General features: G+C 38.1%; 1 protein-coding gene across 5 annotated transcripts in view; it reads right to left on the reverse strand.

The window, feature by feature from the left end:
• Positions 1-1,411: 1,411 nt before the first annotated feature.
• FRS2 (fibroblast growth factor receptor substrate 2) overlaps positions 1,412-21,371 on the reverse strand; it is a 50,133-nt gene continuing 30,173 nt past the window's right edge. For all 5 annotated transcript variants that reach the window (XM_063396485.1, XM_063396487.1, XM_063396484.1 and 2 more), the window contains 6 exons: positions 19,706-19,811; positions 17,319-17,410; positions 15,336-15,522; positions 12,221-12,379; positions 11,383-11,546; positions 1,412-9,081 (listed from right to left, as the gene is read on the reverse strand). In XM_063396485.1, the coding sequence (XP_063252555.1) occupies positions 8,131-9,081; positions 11,383-11,546; positions 12,221-12,379; positions 15,336-15,522; positions 17,319-17,384 (1,527 nt within the window). In that variant the 5' untranslated portion in view covers positions 17,385-17,410; positions 19,706-19,811 and the 3' untranslated portion in view covers positions 1,412-8,130. The remainder of the gene's footprint in view (positions 9,082-11,382; positions 11,547-12,220; positions 12,380-15,335; positions 15,523-17,318; positions 17,411-19,705; positions 19,812-21,371) is intronic.

A 21,371-nucleotide genomic window follows, 5' to 3' on the forward strand; every position in this document is an offset into this window, starting at 1 on the left:
GAGCATCCTGGTCGAGTGGAAGGTGTCCCTGCCCAGGGCAGGGGGTTGGGAGCTAGATGATTGTTAAGGTCCTTTCCAACTCAAACTATTTTATGATTCTGCGGTTCTGTGATGTTCCTGGAGGTCAATTCTCAGAGAGGTCAAAAGCATTTTTAGTTACTGCTTGTGGCCTCCAGTGCGCTTGACAGCCTATCCCAGATGGCTGCTCTTAGACCACATCCCCAGTTACAAGCAGGGAACAAGAGATGTCCAGCGCAATCCCACTCAATACATTCTGCAAGTCAATACAGAAAAACTGGTAACTATTCCCCTGGCAGCTTTGCCAGTGTGAGACAGCACTCAAACCTCGCTTTGTCACTGCTTTTCCTCTACACAAAAAGCCCATTACCTGGTCATATAAAAAGACTCAAAGCAACCTCTATTATTTTGTATGACTCATCCTCACGAGTTAATTCCAGCTGCTATCTCTCTTCTTGCTGCTAGATATATGGAAAGTTGTTCCAGATTCAAACTGGCCAGAGACAGAAATTCATCCCAATGGAGACAGCAAAAAAGAACATGACTAAAACTGCTGACTCTCACCTGTATTGCTAAATCTGTCAATATCTAATTAGTATTAGTTCTTGAGTATGTTAGGCTTTTTGTCCTGTTTTCTTCAGAGTTAGATACACTTCCCTCCACAACTCTGTTCTGAAAACTAGCCTACTAATTGAATTTAAATATCTTTAGTTTTCCTCATAGCTATGCAGAAAACTTTTGGCTAGGGCAAATAATACAACTAAATGTAAACACCTTCTCTCAGAATCACAGGAGTCATAAAAATTTGCACTGAAGTAATAATTCATTTTAACTCATTTGCTGCTACTGTGGTGAGTTGGGAGAAAAAAGATTTTAAAGTGTCTTAGACGTATCCAAGTTACGGCCTTTGAAAGATCCAATGCTCACAGAAAAACTACAGCAAATTAGGAAATTTGGTTTGAGGGGCTTTTGGCCATTGCTAAGCTATGATTTACAATGTGTAAAAGTAGTGACAGCAGAAGAGGAAGAACACAGCAGCAGTGCTGGGTCTCTCAGCTGTGCAGTGCCCTCACCTCTGTTGTGCCAAGGGTATGTGAAGAGGAAAATGCCTTATTTTAAAAATCTCTTAAAAAAATCTCAATCTACGTGCATGACAAAGATGTGACAGAAAATCAGCAGAAATTAAAATCTTGGAGATGAATTTACAGATTTCAGATCACTATGATGGGTTTTGGGCTTTTTTTTACTACTGAGTACTGAATGGAATATGGAGGCAGGGAGAAGGACAGAGAGAGGTACATGAAGCAACAATTTAAAGAAAAGCAAAAAAGAATATACAAACAAAGCACGAAAGAATGACACACTGCTAACTACTGAAGTAACTCACAGACAATTTTTAATGTAAAATCAATAGTTTATTGCCATGCTACAATTTTTTTTTTTCCAAATGAAGTTGGCACTGGTAAGGGGGAAAATGTACATAACACCTTTTTTTAAAAATGCACATTTGATGAGCTTTCTCAGTAATGACAGCTTAAAAGAAGTGAAATTATTTTTTTTAAGATTAATGTGGAATGGCATAAAAATACACTCTTTCTGCATAGTATAAGAAATACGGAATGTTTGTAAAAACAAATTAATTCAACAGGGAAAATTACTTGAAATTTTATAAACAATTTGGCAATGGTACTCCCACTGTTTAGACTTTTTTATATAAAAGAAATAAAAATCTAGAAAGCTACCTTTATACAAAGTTCCTATATTTATGCCTTTAAGTAGGAAAAAACATTTTATAATGCAAATTAGGACATACAATAATCTTACAATATGATACAATGTAATGACAAGAAAGGAACATACAACAAAAGATTTTGGCCTTTGTAGAAATGTCTATTTCTGCATTTACTAAATGCATTTGTGGCACACCCCTGTATCCCTCGTGCCAGTCAGCCCTGGCGCTGGTGCGGCGCGCGGCCGGCCTGCGCTTCGGCGGGGACACAGACGCTTTCCAGGAGACCAAAGGGGATGCTGCAATGGAGCGAGACGGGGAAAAGGCAACGTGCCTGCTGGTCGAGCCATCGGGACTGTGGGGCACCATACAACACTCTTTCCTCTCATATCGGAGCATTTCTTATACATTCAGTTATTAAGTACCAAAGTCTTACAAGTGAGAACATCTGTGTTCGTGATTTGGCAAAATTTCAAAATACAAAGTTAGTACCAAATATATAATATATTATATATAAAATGTGGGTGTATGATATACACACATATTCCAATGCAAAAAAACTGCATTATTATGGAGTTAAATTCGCTGACATCCATTCCTAAATAACATAACCATTAAGAAACAGGTGTAATCCTGATCTTTCACACATTTTAGAATCACTTCCTCTTTCATACACAACAGTTAAAGCAATATATATGCAAGTATGACTAAGAAATCAAAATTCCCATAATTATCTGAACTCTGACCACAACAAATAGGATTTGGTTTTCAGTACATGTAATTAAATATATTTATATTTTTACATCTTTTTAGACCATTCCTGAAGAACTTGACCAACCAGGTCCTCAGGTGTGGCAGGGCTGTTACATCAGCAGAACTCAATCTTGCAGAAGCCCATGCAGTGGCCCTTGAAGTCAACAGGAACCATTTGATCAGCTTCAAGGGACACTGCATGCAGACTGAACAAGCTCTGGAAAGGGTCACCCTGCTAACATGGAAGATCTCCTGATCACATCAAAGCTCCTTGTCAGACTCCTTTTCCTACTGCCAAGGGGAAGGACCGGAGCAAAGGACACAGGGACTCTGGGCTCTGTGGGTTGCTTGGCAGGCACAGGGCTGTGTACACACACAGCCCCAGCACCAGGGGTTGGCAGCGTGAGCTTCATGGCACCTTTTATACTAAGGCTTCTCATGGAAAGCAGAGGAGCTGCTTCCTCCACACTCCTCACTTGGCAATTCAGTCACTACAGGTCTCAGACGGGAGCTCTGGCTGGGACCCCAAGGCATTTAGTACTTTGTAGACACAGAGGAAGACGGTCCCTGTTCTGAAGGGCTTGAGTCTATTTTTTAATCATAGCTTTTACATAATCTCCTTTCTATATACACATATTTGCTACATAAAATAGAATTACACCAAAGTCATGGATATAGTGGAAAACATTGTCACAATATATGTATATTACCACACTAAATAATTACTAAAACTGCAAGAAAAATTTCAAAAATGCCCTTCATAATGTATAAAAATATAGAAATGTCCAACACTTGTTTCATCAATCTTATTTCTCATGTTCTATTTCTACCTGTACACCTACATACTTCCAAACAAAATACTGCGTTAATCTGGAGTAAACACCGTGTTAGGAAAATATTCTCATAAGACATCTGACAGACTTAATCACATACCTTACAGCACAGCACAAGAAATAATGCATACATGGTCAGAGTTGCAGATGCTAAGTTGCTCTTATTTTCTTCTGATTCACTTATCTTGTCCAAAAGAGGAAGTAATTCCTAAAGATCATGATAGCACCTCAAAATGACTTCCTTTTTAATAATCTTCTGTATGAGAGATATCAGCAAGCCTGACTCCATCTTAACGCAGTTTTTTGTGGTGGAATTTCTTCTGGATTTTTTTCCTTGGAGTGTATATGAATTAAAAATAAAAGATATAATAAATGAACTTAGGTTTATATTAAGTAAATACTGTCAAATATAAATGCCTGAATTGCTACCTCAAGGAAGAGATGGGAAAGATCCTATCATTAAATTTCAAAAATGCCTAACTCTATCTATCACAATGAAGGACCAGGCTCCTGTAGGGGAAATAGGAAAATTTCAGATTTAAGTCCACTACTAGTTCCTATTCCATTAATTTCATCTTATTTGCAGCCATTAAATAAATTAGTACAGTGCAGAAATGGAATTTCACCATTGATCTCACCTTACATGAAGTGAGGAATACTGTTTAGAAACAGATGTCCAAATCAGATACATCCTTATATGCTCAAAATAGTAACTGACATTAATCAGAATTTCCATTTTTACTTCACCGATAATGAATAAGAACAATCTGTTCTCTCCTGAATCTCTCTCATTGAGAAGTGGTTAAATATCAAATAAAAACAAGAACAGCCAGATCTTGAGCCAATACACACTGTTATACAACCAGCAAAATCAATCAACTGCTGGTCTGTCACCTATAAAAAGCAGCCCTGTTTTGACACTGGTTTGGACTTCACACAGTTTACACATTTCTGTGACCCTTTTTACACCCAAGCCCTAGTCAGAGGTGCAAATACACACAAATATCCAAACATCAGGGAGGGGGAAGGACATTTTATCAATTCATTATATGAAATTTCTACTTCAACACTTATATTTTCTATAAAAGCTCTGAAGACTTTAATAGGAGTAGTGCTTCCATGCACATCATCAGATTCAACCCCTATCAAATGCAAAACATACTTATTGGGGGAAACAAAAGATGTTCTAAGGAGTGTCAAGGTTTTCAGAATGGTCTTTTTCAGTATTGCTTTAGGAAGTCAGCAAAAAACACCACAAAAATTAAAACAATTGGTCCTCCTTCTGACATAATTTTGAGGAAAAATCCTGATATAAAAATGGAATAAATTCTCACTCCCTGTATTTCTAGCACAATCTTTATTATATACTTTTGGTCACTTATTTGTGTTGTTTAACAACTCAGTTGCCTTGTTTAAAAGATACAGTAATGTATGTCTTTCTCAAATCATTGCACTAAAGGAATACCTACAGTTAAAGGTTTCCTCTTGTCAAATGTGTTTGAAGGGCAGCAACCGACTACTCGTTAGGGATGAAAAGTAGAACTGATGGAGATGCTACCATTTTTACAGGGCCTAGTTTATGTAAACTTAACATGCCACATGTACTAAAGAAAATGGTTACATATTTCTAGTTTCTCAGTCTATACACCTGTGGGCCCAAAATAAATATGATCTAGATACCATGGAGAGATTTCATCTGAAAACTGAATCCTAGATTACAGACACTAAATCTAACATCACAGCCTTTAAAAGAGACTGAATTGAAAAAAATATTTACCAAGTCTCAAAGGGTAAAGTGCATTGCAACTGCATCTACTTCAAGGGGCAGAAAATAAGGAATGCTAAAGATGAGTAGTGTGGGTGACAGGGACCACCCAGAATGTTCGCAGCATACACAAAACGAGAAAGCGTTATCCCACCTGTAAAATGTAACAGGTTAAAAAAGTAGTCCTGGAAAATATGTCATCAGACTTGTTAATATAATTAAGGCTACAGACAGCTGAAATTTCAGTATATTCTCAATTCCGGGGACCAGAGCTAAGAAAACACTGTGAAACTTGCAACATTGTAAAAAATTTGCTCAGACCATTCATTTCATCTGAGACTATTCAGGATAAATGCATAGGACAGTGCACTGGAACTCCGGAGGGATATGGCTGGTTGCTGAAATTTCAGCAGGTCACTTAAGATCTACCCAAAGCCTCTGCTTTCCTATTTAGTAAAGAATATTATTACTTCGTGCCTCACTGGTGTGTTTTAAGGGTCCAGTCAATTACTTTAAACTATACAGATGAGGACCATGTATTTCTAAGCAGCTAGACAGATCAAACAGGTTTGCCTCAAAACAAATGTTGAAGCATTAGTTCAGCTCACAAATTTAACTGAGCTATATGCTAAGAACAAGAGTCACACAAATATTATTAACCCATTTTGCAATGCACTGTGATTTCTCTTCAGTACAGACCAGGAGGTCCATAAGGTGAGGCAATGGCAAAGATGTGAGGGAGCAGTTACAGAATCAGTAGGCTTGGAAAAGACCTCTGAGATCGCTGAAGCCAACCTATGACCAAACACCACCCTGCCAACCAGACCACGGCACCAGCTGCCATATCCAGTCTTTCCTTGAACACCTCCAGGGACAGTGACTCCACCACCCCTCTGGGCAGCTCATTCCAATGCTTAATCAGCCCTTCTGTGAAAAATTTCTTGCTAACATCTACCTGGCACAGCTTAAGCCTATGTCCTCTTGTCCTGTCGCTGGCTGACTGGGAGAGGAGTGTACCCACCTGGGTACAACCTGTAAAATGCCTAGCTCTAGGTAGTCTTTACCTTCTTGAGTACCAAGGTCTCCTCACAAGTCAGCGAGTCTGTCACAAGAGTATGCAGAGGCTGATGATTAAATAATTAATAAGGTTTTTTTAAAAAAATCTCTTTTGAGTTCCTCACAATGGTCTCAATGACTCCTATCTTTTACTTCAGCAAATTGTATTCTTTGTCCATCTGGTATTTCAGTACCGTACAGTCTGTAAGGAATAATGAAAGCCAGAGTGAAAGGGTGGCCTGATACCAACTAATGGTACGGCAAGAGACATATATTTCAGGTGCTGCTACTACTGCCACTACTAAATACGAGAAGACCAAAGAAAAAAGTTGTAGGAACAGAAATACACACCAATTAAAAAGACAGAAAATAATTGTAGTTTGGTTTTCATAAAACTTCAATTCAAATATTGCATGGAGACCCTTAATGCTTTTTCAGATCTCCAAATGGCTTTTCTTGCATGATTTTCCTCACAGTTCAAGGGTTATTTTATATCATACCAGTTCACACAAGTATCAGTTCCTTTGCAATCACAGGCTCAAGAGCAATTTCTCCTGCTGCTAGTACCAAGGTGCACCTGCAATACTGCCAGAATTCTACGATTATTCAGAGTATTAGTAAACAAAATAGAAAAAAAAGTCTAAGGGCGTCTCTGGCATATCCAACAAACAACATTCTACCTGGATGTACCTGTAACACTGAGCAGCTATCATTGTAACCAAATTCATCAACTGCAAAAGGAAAACAAGTATGTTCATAGATAATACTACCTTCAGATAATTTACTACGCATCTTTTTAAATTAAAGTACACTATCACCTATGGATGCACATTGCTAGAACGTACAACTTTCTATAAAGAACTATCAAGTCCAGTACCCTGCCTCCCGTGTAACCTGTGTTTGATGCTTTAGAGGAAGACAATAACTGCATAATAAACCTTTCCAGTTGTGCAATAATGCATACTGCTGGAGAGCTGGGATATTTCTGTCAGGCATAAAAAAGTAGAACACTGGACGAAGACAACCACTTGACCTTCAAGAGTCTTGCTTTGTCAAATGCAGAGAGTAAGACAAATACATAGATGACCCTGAACAATTAACGCTATGTACAAAATTTTGACTTTTAAAACAAGACATTATGGAACAAATAAAAAGGAAACACACAAATGCAAAGGAAAGAAGGCACACTGAACTAAGAAATGACAAGAGAGCCTTAATTCTTACAGCCCACCTGTGAATTCCCTCACAAAACACCCCAAAACTCTGATGAGATTAAAATTTTGTCAGATTCCAGAGGGAATTTGATATGTCACTTGGAATTCTATTCCAGCAGAAGGAGCTTAAGGCTAGTTTTTGATGTGTTTATAGTTCTGATCAACAACCATCAATGTGACCTCTCAAATATCACACTAGTTAAGAAAACCATCAGGAATCAGAGGCCTTCTTGCCTACAGACAAAAAAGGTGTGATGTTTATATTCTGTGAGATGAATCAATATATCTTGTGTATGTCAAACTGAGTGAATTAACGCATTACATACATTTCATTCTGGAGGAACCACTTCAATGGAATGAACGTCAGATAAGCATATTGAAATATTAGGTTTACCTGCTAATAATGCACATATCAAGAGGCTTTAAAAAGTGTTATAAACGCCGTTAATGAGTATAGGCACCAGACCAGAATATTTATAAATTCAAAACTGGCATGTCACTCAGACTCTAATCAATTAAAGAGGCACTGTGAAAGGTGGTGATGCTGCTATGCAGTAATTACTTCTACTGTAGGATGAAATAGTGTTACCTAAAATGAATACTTGCTCTACATTAATTCCCTTTAGTAAGACAAGTACACGAAGTATGCAGAAAAGGTTCTATTAGTCTATAAAAGGCGTTAGTGTTAAGAAATGCAAAGTATTCGCATCTTCAGTTTTATAAACTTCACAAAAGGTGCAAATGATTCAATGCTCCCCAGGCTCACATAGGCAGGTCAGTACTGTTATGTCTAGTTTTCCTAGAAGTACCATCATCTCGGGGCAGTGCTTTTTGCAAGCTTGACATAGCAGCAGTTCTTTCAATGTCTATCACAGCATACAGCTCTGTGCGCCTGGTTGGAGTCTGCGGAAGTGGAGTGGTGGGGGTTTTTGGAGTCTGAGGGTTGTCAGAGTCACTGCCACCTTCCAAGTCAACCTGTATATAGTTGAGCTGCCTGTGTTCTAAACTTGGACGCCTAATGTCAAAGTTAAAGACTGTTGGGGTACAGTCCCGACGTCGTGTAAATTCTACTTTATGAGCACTTGCTGGTACTGTTACATTCTCTGTATTAACGTAGTTATGCATTAGATCTAGGTTATTGTGGTAGCCATTCAGAGACGGGGTCTTTGGTCCTAAACTGTCATCTTCATCTCTGCTCAGCTTGCGGGCTTCCCAAACAGGTGGCAAGGATGGCAAGTTCTCGTAGTTCAGCAGCGCAGTTCTTCTCTGAGCAGAGTTGTTGATGTTCTGGGTGTCTGAGGTACTGGTTGATGTCAAGCGACCTCTCCTGACCCCTGAGGCACTAGGGATTGATAACCTATTTATATTTTCATACACCAATTTATTACCAGATGGTGTCTCTCTACGTTCATCACTGTCATACCCAGTGTCCCATTCAGTGTTGTTTGTGCTGCTGCCACTAACTTGATCTCTCCCAAGTTGTTCCAGTTTCTCTCTTTCCATTAACTGCCTTTGAACAGGTGTTGGTCCTAAAACAAACTTCACTCCTTCAGGCTCCAGGAGAACCTGAGCATCTCTGTCATCAGTACACATCTGATCTTCTTTCACTTTAGCTGTTTCAGTGTTTGAAAGCTTTGATTCCAGTGGCACATGCACACTTGATCGATTTTTTCTTTCCTCTTGTACTCCAGTAGTGTTTACGTAAGTGTGCACCTAAAAGGGAAAGAAAAAAGAAGAAATTCAAGCACTATTGTGCCTTTCCCCCACCCTCCAAATTTATTAGCTTTTTAACTCCCCACTTTTCTAATCAAAATACCTGAAAAGAAAAGCTTGTGATGGCAGGTGTTTAAAAGCAAAAGTCACCTCTCTTGCATTTTGCTGAACTGTAGTCAGTTTTAGGTTTTTTCCCTGAAATGTTGTTATTACTTATGTTGATGTTTCTCTAACAAAAAGCCAGAATTTATATCTTACACTGATAATTATTTTTATTTGATGTTTTACCTCAGTTGTGCTCTAGTTCTAGAGCTTGGCTCTAATCTGTGGGCTGCTCCAACTTAGCTCATTACTTTATCTGGGCAGATCACTGAGAACTCTGCTTTGTTATCCCTTACCAGTGACTAACAATTACTTTGGCTAAGTTTATGTTCATAACTTCCACACTGCAAGGAAATCTACTGTCCATACAAAGGAAAAAAAAAAACCTAACCAAAAAGAAAACCACAGAGAGACCTAAGAAAACCCTCTGTCTCTTGCCTTGTGTATTACTCCAGGAACAAAAAGAGAGGTTGGGTCTACAGGAACAACTATCCATTCTTTCTTCAAGAGCCAACAGCCTGCTAAGTACAGGAACTCAAATAGAAAAATATACAATTCTATATGAAGTGTGGCACTCAGAATTAAAAAGAAGCAGGAATTGGCACCGTATGTCACTAAGAAAGGCAGAAATACACTCCTTGGTTATATCTCTCCAAATTCCACAGTGGATCAATACAAGGCTAAATGGGAAAGACTGGAATTCTTTTCTAAATTTTAATTCTATGTCTGGATACACAAACAGCAAAAGCAGAATTTTACAGCAACAGCCATAGCTTGCTAAACTCTCTGTCAAGCTCTGCAAGCCAAAGTGCCATGTACCAGCTCACTTGACTCCTCCACTGATTTTTTAAACTCACTTACTATTCAGCAACTCCAACGATAAGACCTGAGCTCTTCTGTGAGGGTTCCTAACAAATCCTTTCAAGATAGTTCACAGCACTGTGCTCTGGCTACCTTCTCTGGTTTCCAACACTGTTTCTTGCCACACTTGGAAGTCTTCCTAAACCACATGACATTTTTAAACTTGACTATCATTTTCATCAGCACCCTGAATGATGAGAGAGAATATACCTTGACAGTTTTCAGTCTATCCAGACTGGTAGGGTTTCCACTGAGAGGGATCTCAGCAGCCTGGAGAACCGACCTCATAGAAACCTTATGAAGTTCAGCAACAGCAAATAAAAAATCCAGAGCTTGGTATGAAACAACACCAACAGTACAGGCTAGATACCAAGTAATTGAAAACAGCATTGCAGCAAAACTTCAGGTGGATGGTAAGTTGAATGTGTGTCGGCAGTCTGCTCTTGCAGCAATCAAAACCAAACATGCACTGGTTTGTGTGCAATAGCACAGCCAGTAAGTTAAGGAAAGCTATTACCATCAATTCAGCTCTCATGAGACTGAACCTGAGCTCCAGAGTACAGGACAGACAGCACCGTACTGAGCCAAGTCCAGTGGAGGGCCATGACTAGAGAGGAGCACATGACATACAAGGAGAAGCTGAGGGCACCATCTTAGTCCCATTTGGGCAGGGAACCACCTAATAGCTGCTTTCAACTACCTAAGGAGTAAAGCAAAGACAGAGCCAGACCCTTCTTGGGCATGTTCAGCAAAAGGCCAAGGGACAGCAAACACCAGATGTAACAGGCAAAAATCTGATAATAAGAGAGAAATGATTTCACAACAAAAGTGGTGAAACACTGGAACACATGGCTCAGATTCTGTGGAATCCCCTTGCCTGTAGTATTCAAAACATGACCAGGACAAGGCTCTGTGCAGCTGTCTCTAACTTAGAACTTTGATCTAGAGGACTGGAGGTCCCTTCTAACCGAAATTATTCCATGACTCCTATTTGGCAAATAGAAGACTTATATATAAAGAAGCTTTTTGACCAGGATCTCTCATTATAATATACAATTACTCACATTTAAAAATAATTACTAATTTTTATTTTAATAGTATAATGCAAACACATACTTTCTGTAACTTCATGTTTATATAAAATATGAATTCCTAGCAAGCCATTCTACAAAGTATCATTTTAAAGAGGCAAGGCAAACACTTCTGAGGTAGTTAAAATACTGTAGGAATACATTACACCTTATACTGAAAAACACAAGCGAAAGCCTACAGGACAATCATTGGAAAAATCTGAAGTAATGCAGAACCTAAGTTGTAGGAAGGGACAAAAACACCCACTTGCTCCTCTGCTACAAGTAAAGGATGTGTGGACTCTTCACCGACAGAGGGGAGGCGCGCGCTGCCCACAGAAGGGTGTCTGCTGGAAGGGTGCGAGGAAGCGTCTCCAAAGGACGGGTATCTGGGGTAGCCGTTGGGTAAACTCTGTGCATTGAACCCTGGAGCTGAGTCAATCAGGAAACAACCACAGCCATATTAAAATAGAACATTTCACTGTATATGAGTAAGATACTTTATATCCAAAGTTCCATTTTCAAAAGAGAAAGTAAAATATGTAAAACAATATTAAATATTCACAAAGCTCAATTTTGCTTGGAGGAAGGAAATGGAAAACTGAACAGCATCCCAGAATTTACCAGAACACACTTCTGAAGCGATCACTGAAACCTAAGTGTATTACACATCCACTAAAGTTCCTCCAACTTCTCTTTCCCCTCTTACCATTTCTCCATGACAAACAGAGACTCCTTTACCTAAGCTTCCATTTCTCTGAAATAATCCATAAACTGGAACTCTTGGTTTCCAGTATCAAACCATCTGCCTGAGATTTCAAAAATATCAGAAAATTTTAGGTAAATATTTCATTCACCCATTCATCTACTCAGAGCAAAAGAAAGATTCCAAACCAACTGCTCATGTAATTTAAATAGTATTTTTTCCCTAATAAAAAGTTTGAAACACTGCCCAACATTAACATTTCTCTGAAATGCTACAGGTAAAGCATGTTGATATCTCATAAAGCAATTCAATAAGTGTATTCCTAGTGTTCTTATGCAACAACTAAGTTCCCAAAACTTTTACATTTAGGTATGCCATCTGACAGTAGAACCACACTTACTGGTAGGTGTTCGAGGGGTCCTTGGTACTTCCAACTCAGTTTGATGATTATTCCTTTCTACTACTGGTTCTTCTACCACATTTATGCTATTATTCTGCATTATCTCTTGTAACATGTTAAATAGCTCTTCTGCCCGGGCACACTTAAAGGCAAAGATTCCTACAAATACACGAAAAAAAAAAATCAAGGAACGCGCTTTACAATATATATAAGTTCCAAGAAATAGAACTGGAATCCACCTAATGAGTACCTGTTGAAGAAGCAAAAGTGTTATGAAATTTTTATTGCACCAAAACACAAAATTACTGTGACAACCTTTAAAGTGGTTATTTAATAGAAGAATAAGGTTCCCATGCACCATAAGTTAAATTAGAACAGAAAACTGATTCAGTTAGGAGCAAAACAAAGCTTTGAGTGCTAAATGAGAGGGAAAAAACCAAGATTTTTTTTAAGCTATAAAAAGGATACCATATTAAATAAATATGTATTTAACTACGGTGGTGCCACAAAGTCCTATTTCCTAAATAGATTTCTATTAAACTACCATAAAAATAAGATACCTGCACAACAGAAAAGGATTTAAACACTGGGTAAAAGTTTAGTTTCTTTAAGAAGACTAAAATGAAAAGCTAGTAAGACAAACTGTGTGGAACAGACAGTAACAAACTAATTGCTTCAGGCTAAAGGATAGACACAGAACACAAAGTTAGCAGCAATACCATGAATTTTGTGCGTGTATTGTGCCACTTTGCCTTTGAACAGCAGGGAGTGTCCCAACTTACCCTCACCAGCAAAGTCGCAGCTTTGGATTATTCTTCCATTGAAAGCATGAAGTTAAAGTTGACACGCTTGTTAAACGTGGGTGCAGGTGCTCATTTTTTAAAGTGAGTATTACAATCTTAAAACACTCTTTACTGAGAACTACCTACCTATATAGCCACTTCTGTAAGTGCAGTTATGTGAACACGCTGGCAATTACTATCGTCATATATTTATTTAGGGATGCAGAGCTGTGACATATCAGAACCACCAGAAATGCTTCAGAGGGGAGAAGTTCACACAACCTCAGCTGGGAATACACCAAATGGGCTACAAGGAACGATGCTTAGCTATTGATATGCAGCTGCTGCACTGAGTAAGCTTCATGTTTACAACACTGCAGCTGTAGAGCTTCTACTACTATATGTCCCTGACCCCTAATCCAGCCATTTACAATAGTCCATGTTTAATATTTTGTATATTTCTGAATATTCACAATGGATATTTAAATCTTAATGGACAAAACCCAGAATTAAAAAAAAAAATCTAGGTTCTCAAACTTTAAAAAGCTCCCAGTATGTTTCTGAGAAAATCAGCTGCCTTTAAATTCTTTCATATTAAATATAATGTGATCTGTCACACAACATGGTGACATACCAACTTCTCCAGGTTTTATATCCTGAATAATCTGTTAGATGTGCTCCCAAGACATGTCTGCAAGGTTTTTAACACCTAGCACAAACTCAATGTTTCACCATCATTGCTTCTCGCAACTTATCAATAGAAATAACTTAATACTAAAGGAAAAACTGAAACAAAAATACTGACTAATACAAGAAGTTGCTGGGCAGTATTCAGGGAATTCTCACATGAAAAACTTCTTGGTCATCCCATGAAGTGAAGATGAAGTTTTGCAACAGTGCCCACAAAACCCACTGTAGGTCTCAGGAACAATGTTCCATTGCAAAAGGGCAGCAGAGAACATTAGAACATTTTCTGCCAGATTTCTTTTTTCTCAATATTCACAGTATTTCAGTATTACATAAGGAGGACAAGAAGCAAAAGAGGGAGAAAAGGCAGGCCTACACAGTCTGCTTAATCTTGCTTTCAAAAAAAAAAAAAATTAGAAGGAAAGCGGAGATGTCAATTAGACTTTGTGTAAGATTTTGCAGACTTGCTAATAGACTGTACAGAACAACCTTCAAATCAGTATTTTAAGTATTATTAGTATCTGTTTTCAATGTTCAGAAGAAGCAGTAAATTAAATCTTCAAAACCCTTTCAAGTGGTTATCTTCAAAACAAATTTTATTACTTTAAGAATTATGAAAATATAGTTTAGTATGGAGTATACTTCGGTGTTTGAAAATATCTCCATTTCCCATTAGGAGATGAACTGAGAGTGCCTTTTAAACTCCCGTTAAAAAAAACTTGTCTTCCGTTACCTCTGCTTGGACAATGAATATTGACTAGGTTTATTTATAATCCAGTTATTCCATCTTTCTGACTTTTTAGAAGTGAAATTAAAAAACAAAACCTAAAATTACTGGTAAGAACACTGGTAAATGCCAAAAATCCAGAAGAACATTGGAATTTATTTTCACAACAAACGAACGCATAGGAATTCCAACTACACACAGCCATTTCACAGTAGGAAGATGCAAAACGAGGCTGAGAGCTCAATAGGAACAGCTGTTCCCTCAGGGACTGCTGCAGGGAAGAAACACCTGAATGTTCTCAGGGGATCCAGCCTTGGCCAAGGCAGGCATGGTCTGGGTACTGGACAGGTAACCATCTTTTTCCAATGAAAGCCACTCAAGAAATAACTGAGCATAGCTGGAGTATACACACCTCAAGTCAAAATTTGAGAATTATGTCATTGATATTAATGAAAGTGGTATTTGCTTTAGGAAGAGGATGAAACACAAGTGTTTTACTGAAGACAATAATAAGGTGGGAACATCCTTTTCATATCAGTGCTCCAGGTTTTAAAATCTTAAAAATAGAGAATTCTTCGAATTTTGAGGGGATTCCTCCAGTTTCAGATTGTACTGCCTCCCCCTGGAAGTCAAGTCAACCTCTGAGGCAGGAGAATTTCCCTGTCAAAACCACCTCCTAAGTTGACCAAAAGAATACTCACATAGAAGCTTGAAGTCTTCCAGACCTACAAATGCCAAAAGCTATGTGCAACTCAAATCCTCATTCTACCACAAGACCATTCCCCATAGGGTAATTTCTTCCAGAAACCACATTAACATATAGAACTATAGCCTTTATAACTCTTGCCAAAGGACTGGCAAATATCTTCCAACATCAAATAAGTTTCCAAAAAGCTTTATACACAGCATTTCCACATACCTTGTCCAGTTTGACACCTTCGACCACTTTCAAAAGAGAAAAGATTTGAGTCATAGCCATAGCGACGGAGACAGAGGTAGTGCCATTTTACAGAGTCCCTTTTACGGGTGTACAAAATTAGTTCTGTATCTGTAAGTTCCATTATGCCAGAACCCAGTTCATTACCATCATCATCCACATTAATAACCTATAAAAAAGAAATTAAAAAGCATTAGGTAATTACCCTTTTGAGAAACAACATCACTTTTAATAATCTTAATGCCTGACTGGTAGACTCCACCTGTATTAATTGCAATCCTTGAAGTGAATGTTTACAAAAAAAACAAAAAAAGAATTCAACTAACTAGTTTCTGTGCTACCCTAACCCAGAATTTAAAAAATTAAAATAATACTTATTTTAAAGCAATACAAATGAGGCTGCCTAACATTACTGTAAAATCTGATGAGAATCTTAAAGTAAATGAGATTTGTAAGGTAAATATTTTTTTTAACTGGCTTTATGTACATATTCTAGTATTCCCACATGGATAAGGCATACCTCAGATAATGAAATCTTTCAGAGCCCCATTTCTAAAAAAAAAAATATTTGCTTTGTCATATAACCCCACTTACAGTTGGGAAAAGGAATGAGAAAGGATAAGTGGCTCCAAGATAAAGCTTCCTTCACATACATGTATAGCCTTGCACTGTGCTGAATTACCCAACAGTTTTAGATATTTTGCTGCCTTTTAAAAGTCAAATAATTCAAACACCTTATAGTTTTCTAGTGTGAAAAGATGCATATAAAACTAAACTCTTGTTCTTTCTGCTTTTAAGCCAGTTTTGAGGTCATCTGCAGACTTTACAGAATTTGGACAATATGTATTTCCCCTCTATTTTACCTCACAATGTTGCTTTTAGTGGGATTCTTTCTTAATAAAAAAGCTACCAAAAAATCCCTACAGAATTAGTGTTACTCCTTAAAGATATATTTTCAACTTGAAATCTAGTCAATTCAGAAGAATTAAGAACTGTTTCATCTGCCTGTGAGGCTTGTGCCCATTCTTCTCATTTTGCAGATTACATTCTTTCATGTCCCCCTCCCCCACCTCCCCAACCCCACTGCTAAACAAACAATAGAAAAATTCTACAAGGAGAACTAGTTACACAAAGTGATGCATAAAGAGCAAGACAACAGAAAAATATTTTATCCTGCATCTTTCTCAACTGATAATATTAAACATTTCCAGAAATTCCCATGGCTTTAAAGCTCATTTCATTGTTGCCCTCAGGCGACACATGAATCCATTTTTCACGAGGGAAGCATTACATTCCTTTGTCAGCTCACAGAGACAGTTTGGAGCACAGAAGCAAATCTGCCTTGTGTGACCTATGCAAAGGTATGTTGACTTACAGTCACTGACCTCAGCTTAGCATGTCAAGCACATGAATGAGTGTTCACAAGCTTAGAAATTCCAGAGATACATGAGACAAAAGGGCACTTAGAAATAAAATTTCTCTACATAAAGGACAGAAGTTTTCAAAATGTATAATCAGTAGTGACCTGCAAGAAAATCAGCAATCCTAAAATTTTCTAGTGATGACTCTACATTGAGGTTCATAACCACACTTTCTCAAAAACTATTTATTCCCTTATGCTAAGGACTCCTTTCCAAACTTAACCTTCTGTTAACTTCCATAAGCAACACCACTTATTTGGGCTCTACCAACAGAAATGGAGATGGATGAAAATCACAGGGTGTGCTTCTTCTCTTTCCTAAAGATCAAAACGGTCCTAAAAAGCCTACCCTGTCTAGGGAATTCCTATCACCACTGATAAGAGGGTTTCTCAAAGGCACAAGAGAAACCTGTAGCCATAGGCACCTGCAGTGTTTCAACTGTTCAGAAATTTGCACTCTATTTTCATTACTTTTTTTTAAATCACAGACCTAGTCGGTAAGAAAACAAAAAAATACTTCACAGCACATCACACCAGCTGCATACCTTAAACTTGTTTCGTTGGTTATCTGGGACAGTTTCTTTATCTGGACAGCTACAACAGCTACCCATGACTTCTTTAGAAGACCATCTGATCTCTAAAGGGAAAAAAAAACAACCAACAAAATGAACATTTAGTTGAAATACAAATGAAGTAACATCAACAAAGAACCCAATGCAAATTACTCTGAAATACAATTCTCCATGATGAATCTTCTAGTCTCATGTAATAAAAAAATAAATGTTCTTAGATACTACAAATATGATAGTTAATTGAGATTTGACAGTAAGGAGTGGCAACACTGAGCTGTTAAAGTCCTACCAATAACTCAACTTGAGGTTACTACCAAACAGACTTGTTTCTTTTGTCACGTTATTTCCCATGGTAGCAGCCTGGGGGAAAACAAAACCCAACCATTTATTGTGTGAGATGTTCAGCTCCTAAACCAGGCTTTTACACAAATGAGCACTCCCTGGCCAGGAGCACCACACTGGGGATGCCCTAGAAGCCCTGGGCTGTAGCAGGTTACTGGGCACAGGCAACATAAAGAGCCCACATGGCAATCCTGATCGGCTGCCCTGGCGTTGGCAGCTCCGGGGCGGAGCATTCCAGGCCTGCAGGCAGCCCTGTGCTGGCAGTCGTGCAGTGAGGCTCTGTGCTTCCAGTTTTGAATGCTTCCCATATAGCAGTGTATATCAAACTATGTCATCAAAGACAACAGAAGGAAAAAAACCTACATTCAACACACATATTTTAAAACTTGGGGTTTTTAAAATTTCTATTAAATTCCATTTGGATTAAATTGTGTTAACATTAGTTTTAAAACAGAATACTCAAGTAACACTGAACAGCATGGCTAAAGTAATGAAGCAACAAAAAAATCTTGATTTTTTTTGTATTTTCATTTAAAGATACCTCTGTGAGTGGCAAAACTTTCACAAAACAGTGTGATAAAATGTTCACAGAATGAATTCTCGCAACTTGCTGTTTCACCCTCTACCACCATGAAAAAGGGGTTAAGTCTCATATTTCTTAAATACAAGAAAATCTGACAAAAGAAAACTTAACCCATTTACATCATCTTTATATTGGATAAGAACTAAAATTTCCACTATACAAATTAAACAGGGCAAAATCCTGGAAGAGAGCTATTAAGTCAATAAGAGATACGACATTAGAAATCAAGAAGAAAGAAGACAGAATGGGCTGATAAATTTTCCTGACTAGAGGGAAAAAAATCCATTGTCATCTTAAGAAAATTGTCACTTGGTTTCTAGACAGGCATTTGTATTAGCATGCAGCAGCAGTATCCATGCACTTTAGTCTGCTAAGCAGCAGTATCCATGCACTTTAGTCTGCTAAGGGATAAGGTGCAAAGAATACAATGAACAACAGTTAACTCTTCCACTTTTTTTGATCAGAAAAGTCACTCAAAAGAGATACTCCTACTTTAGAGACTATAAATCAGCCATCAAGGATCCCCTGCAGAGGTAACAACACTTCTCCAGTTAATCCAGTCATAAGAATACCTCACCAAATCATCAAAATGAAACTGGGGGTTGCTTGTTTGCTTCTACTGCTGCAGAGAGAAGCTCTGCTACACAGAACATTTTTTTTTCATTGTGAAGTTTTGAAATCTCTGTAGAACTAGTAGGGTGGAGGGTGTTCTTCTTCCTCTTCTATTTAGAGAGGGAGATACAGGTAATAACACCCATTCCTGGTTTCCTGCCCTGGCACCCACAGTGCCTCACTACAATAATGTCCAGACATTGCTCTTGTCAGCCTACTGCCACTGTGCTATTTACCCTGAGGATTCCCTGCTATGGAGAGCAACAGGTGACAATAGCCTCAATGCAGATTAACAGTGAATATTCTGGTCCATACAATGTACTTGCATATTCCTCTAGCAGCCTTCAGGCACAAATGCATGCACTTAATAAACCCCAGACTCAGACCTCCTCAAATGTTTCATAGCAGCACTACATAGTTGCTTGCTGTTAACATCAGACTTTCTATGCATTCAGCATGAAATAACTGACCAAGTCTGTTGAAGACAGATGCCTGCTTCTTTAAAAAAAACTTCAAAAAAAACCCAAAACACCCAGAACTTAAAATGCAAAGCATTTTGGAAAAGAAAAAAAATCACTGGAGTTGCAAGAAGAAAGCTGTAGTACATGGATATGTTTGAAGCACAGCCTCTGTATCTCAGGAACAACAAAGAAAATATATGTAATCAATAATCATATAAGCTTGTTATTTTGTCAAGTATGTTCTAATATTGATGTTTCAGAAAACCAAGAACTGAAATGATGCTTTGAAGAAGAGCTGTGAATCAAGGCTGTGAGGAAGAAATGAAACAGCTAGAGAACTGGCAGAATTAAAAATCACTCACCTAGATTTGGCCATTAATATTCCCAGCCTCTGCTGCAACATTAGGGCTTCTGTCATACTCAAAGTGTCATGTTGTCTTGTCACAGAACTAATCATTGGATCTAGAACTAGAAGGGTAAATAAAAACGTCAAATTTTTTTCTTGCTTTTAAGATACCGGTTAGTAAATTAACAAAAATACATGCTTTTGTTTATAATTATTTTATGAGTATCATGTCAAGCAAGGTCTTCATGATGTTTTAGGTAAGACTGATCTCTGAGATGCCCTGGCATTTCAATGCCTTGGAAGGAAATAATCTGGCATTCCTTTCTGCAGTGTAACCCATGACATTGTGGACTCTATTCATTCTCCACTCACTGAGTACCGGCTTCAGTGTGGAAATCACAGATGTGAAGCTCCCGTTATCCTCAGTGCATACCAATCCAACCCAACCCAAACCCCAGCAGACAAACAACAACACGTACAACTCACTTTAGGTAACTCCCTCTTGCTTATCCTACTGAACATACATAAATGCTGACTTGTATGACTAACACATCACCCTTTCTCTGCTTCCCTCCTGATTTCTGCTCCAAGACATTAACCAATAATTGCTTGCTTTTACTTCCCCACCTCCCGAATTATTCTCCCACTAGCTACCCACTCACATTTAACACTGAAAGCTAATTGCAGCTTGCATCACGCTAACAGCTGGCAGTCTCTGTTCTCTGTTCGTAAAATTGCCAAACAAGCACTTGATGTTTCCTTTGATGATGCTTATTAAACTCAACAGAAGGGCTAATTTCTCAGAATAATACTTTATTAATAATCTTCCTTATTAGTCTTTCAGGATGTCTGTCCAAAGTTCTTTGAGACCACTGAAGCTTTGCTTTTAATTTTTTTTGCTGCAATTCTTTGTATTCATCACCTGTCCGCTGTCTTACCCCTGGATTAAAATCATCTTGGCAAACCAAAACACCCTGCACTTTTGCATAGTATCACATGTAATTGATACATGTAAAATAGTCCTAATTTCATCCCAGGTCCTAGGCATGACTACATCCCTTACTTATAAAGGGATTGTGCAAGAGATCACCAGAAATTCAACACCAGCAAATGCAAAAATAACACTCCTAGCAAAGGAGCTCTATCTGTTAGGAAAGATCAGTCACATAGTCATGCACTCCAACAGAAACTCTAGCTGGACAGCTATCATAAAGCAAATGATAAAAAGTGTTAAATTGTTTGGAAACACTTAAAAGTGCCAAACCAAAAATACAATTCTATTGTATGAATCCATAGTGTAGCCACAGATGTAGTAATACATGCCAACAGGCCCCCTCTGTCAAAAAAGACAGAGTAAAAGAAATACGCTGCTTAGACAGCTCAGCCTGAAAAAGGGGAGCGCACAGAGCAGAAAAAATATGTACAGAATTATAGGTGACAAAGAGAAGACAAATAAAGAACAACTATTTTCAAAATGCAATCATTAGGGAACAGCAGTTGACATTATTAAGGGGGGGGGTTCAAAAAGTTCTTTTCTGCACATGGTCTGTAGCTAAACTTCGTGATCTGCAATGTCTTGTGGGAATGAGTTCCAAAATTTTAAAGATTCAGAAAGCCATTGGACAAATGCAAGCTCCACAAAGAACTTTTAAACTCAAGGATGTCATATCTGGCTCAAGCAG

Source organism: Prinia subflava, chromosome 4, assembly GCF_021018805.1.
Source record: "Prinia subflava isolate CZ2003 ecotype Zambia chromosome 4, Cam_Psub_1.2, whole genome shotgun sequence".
Taxonomy (NCBI): domain Eukaryota; kingdom Metazoa; phylum Chordata; class Aves; order Passeriformes; family Cisticolidae; genus Prinia; species Prinia subflava.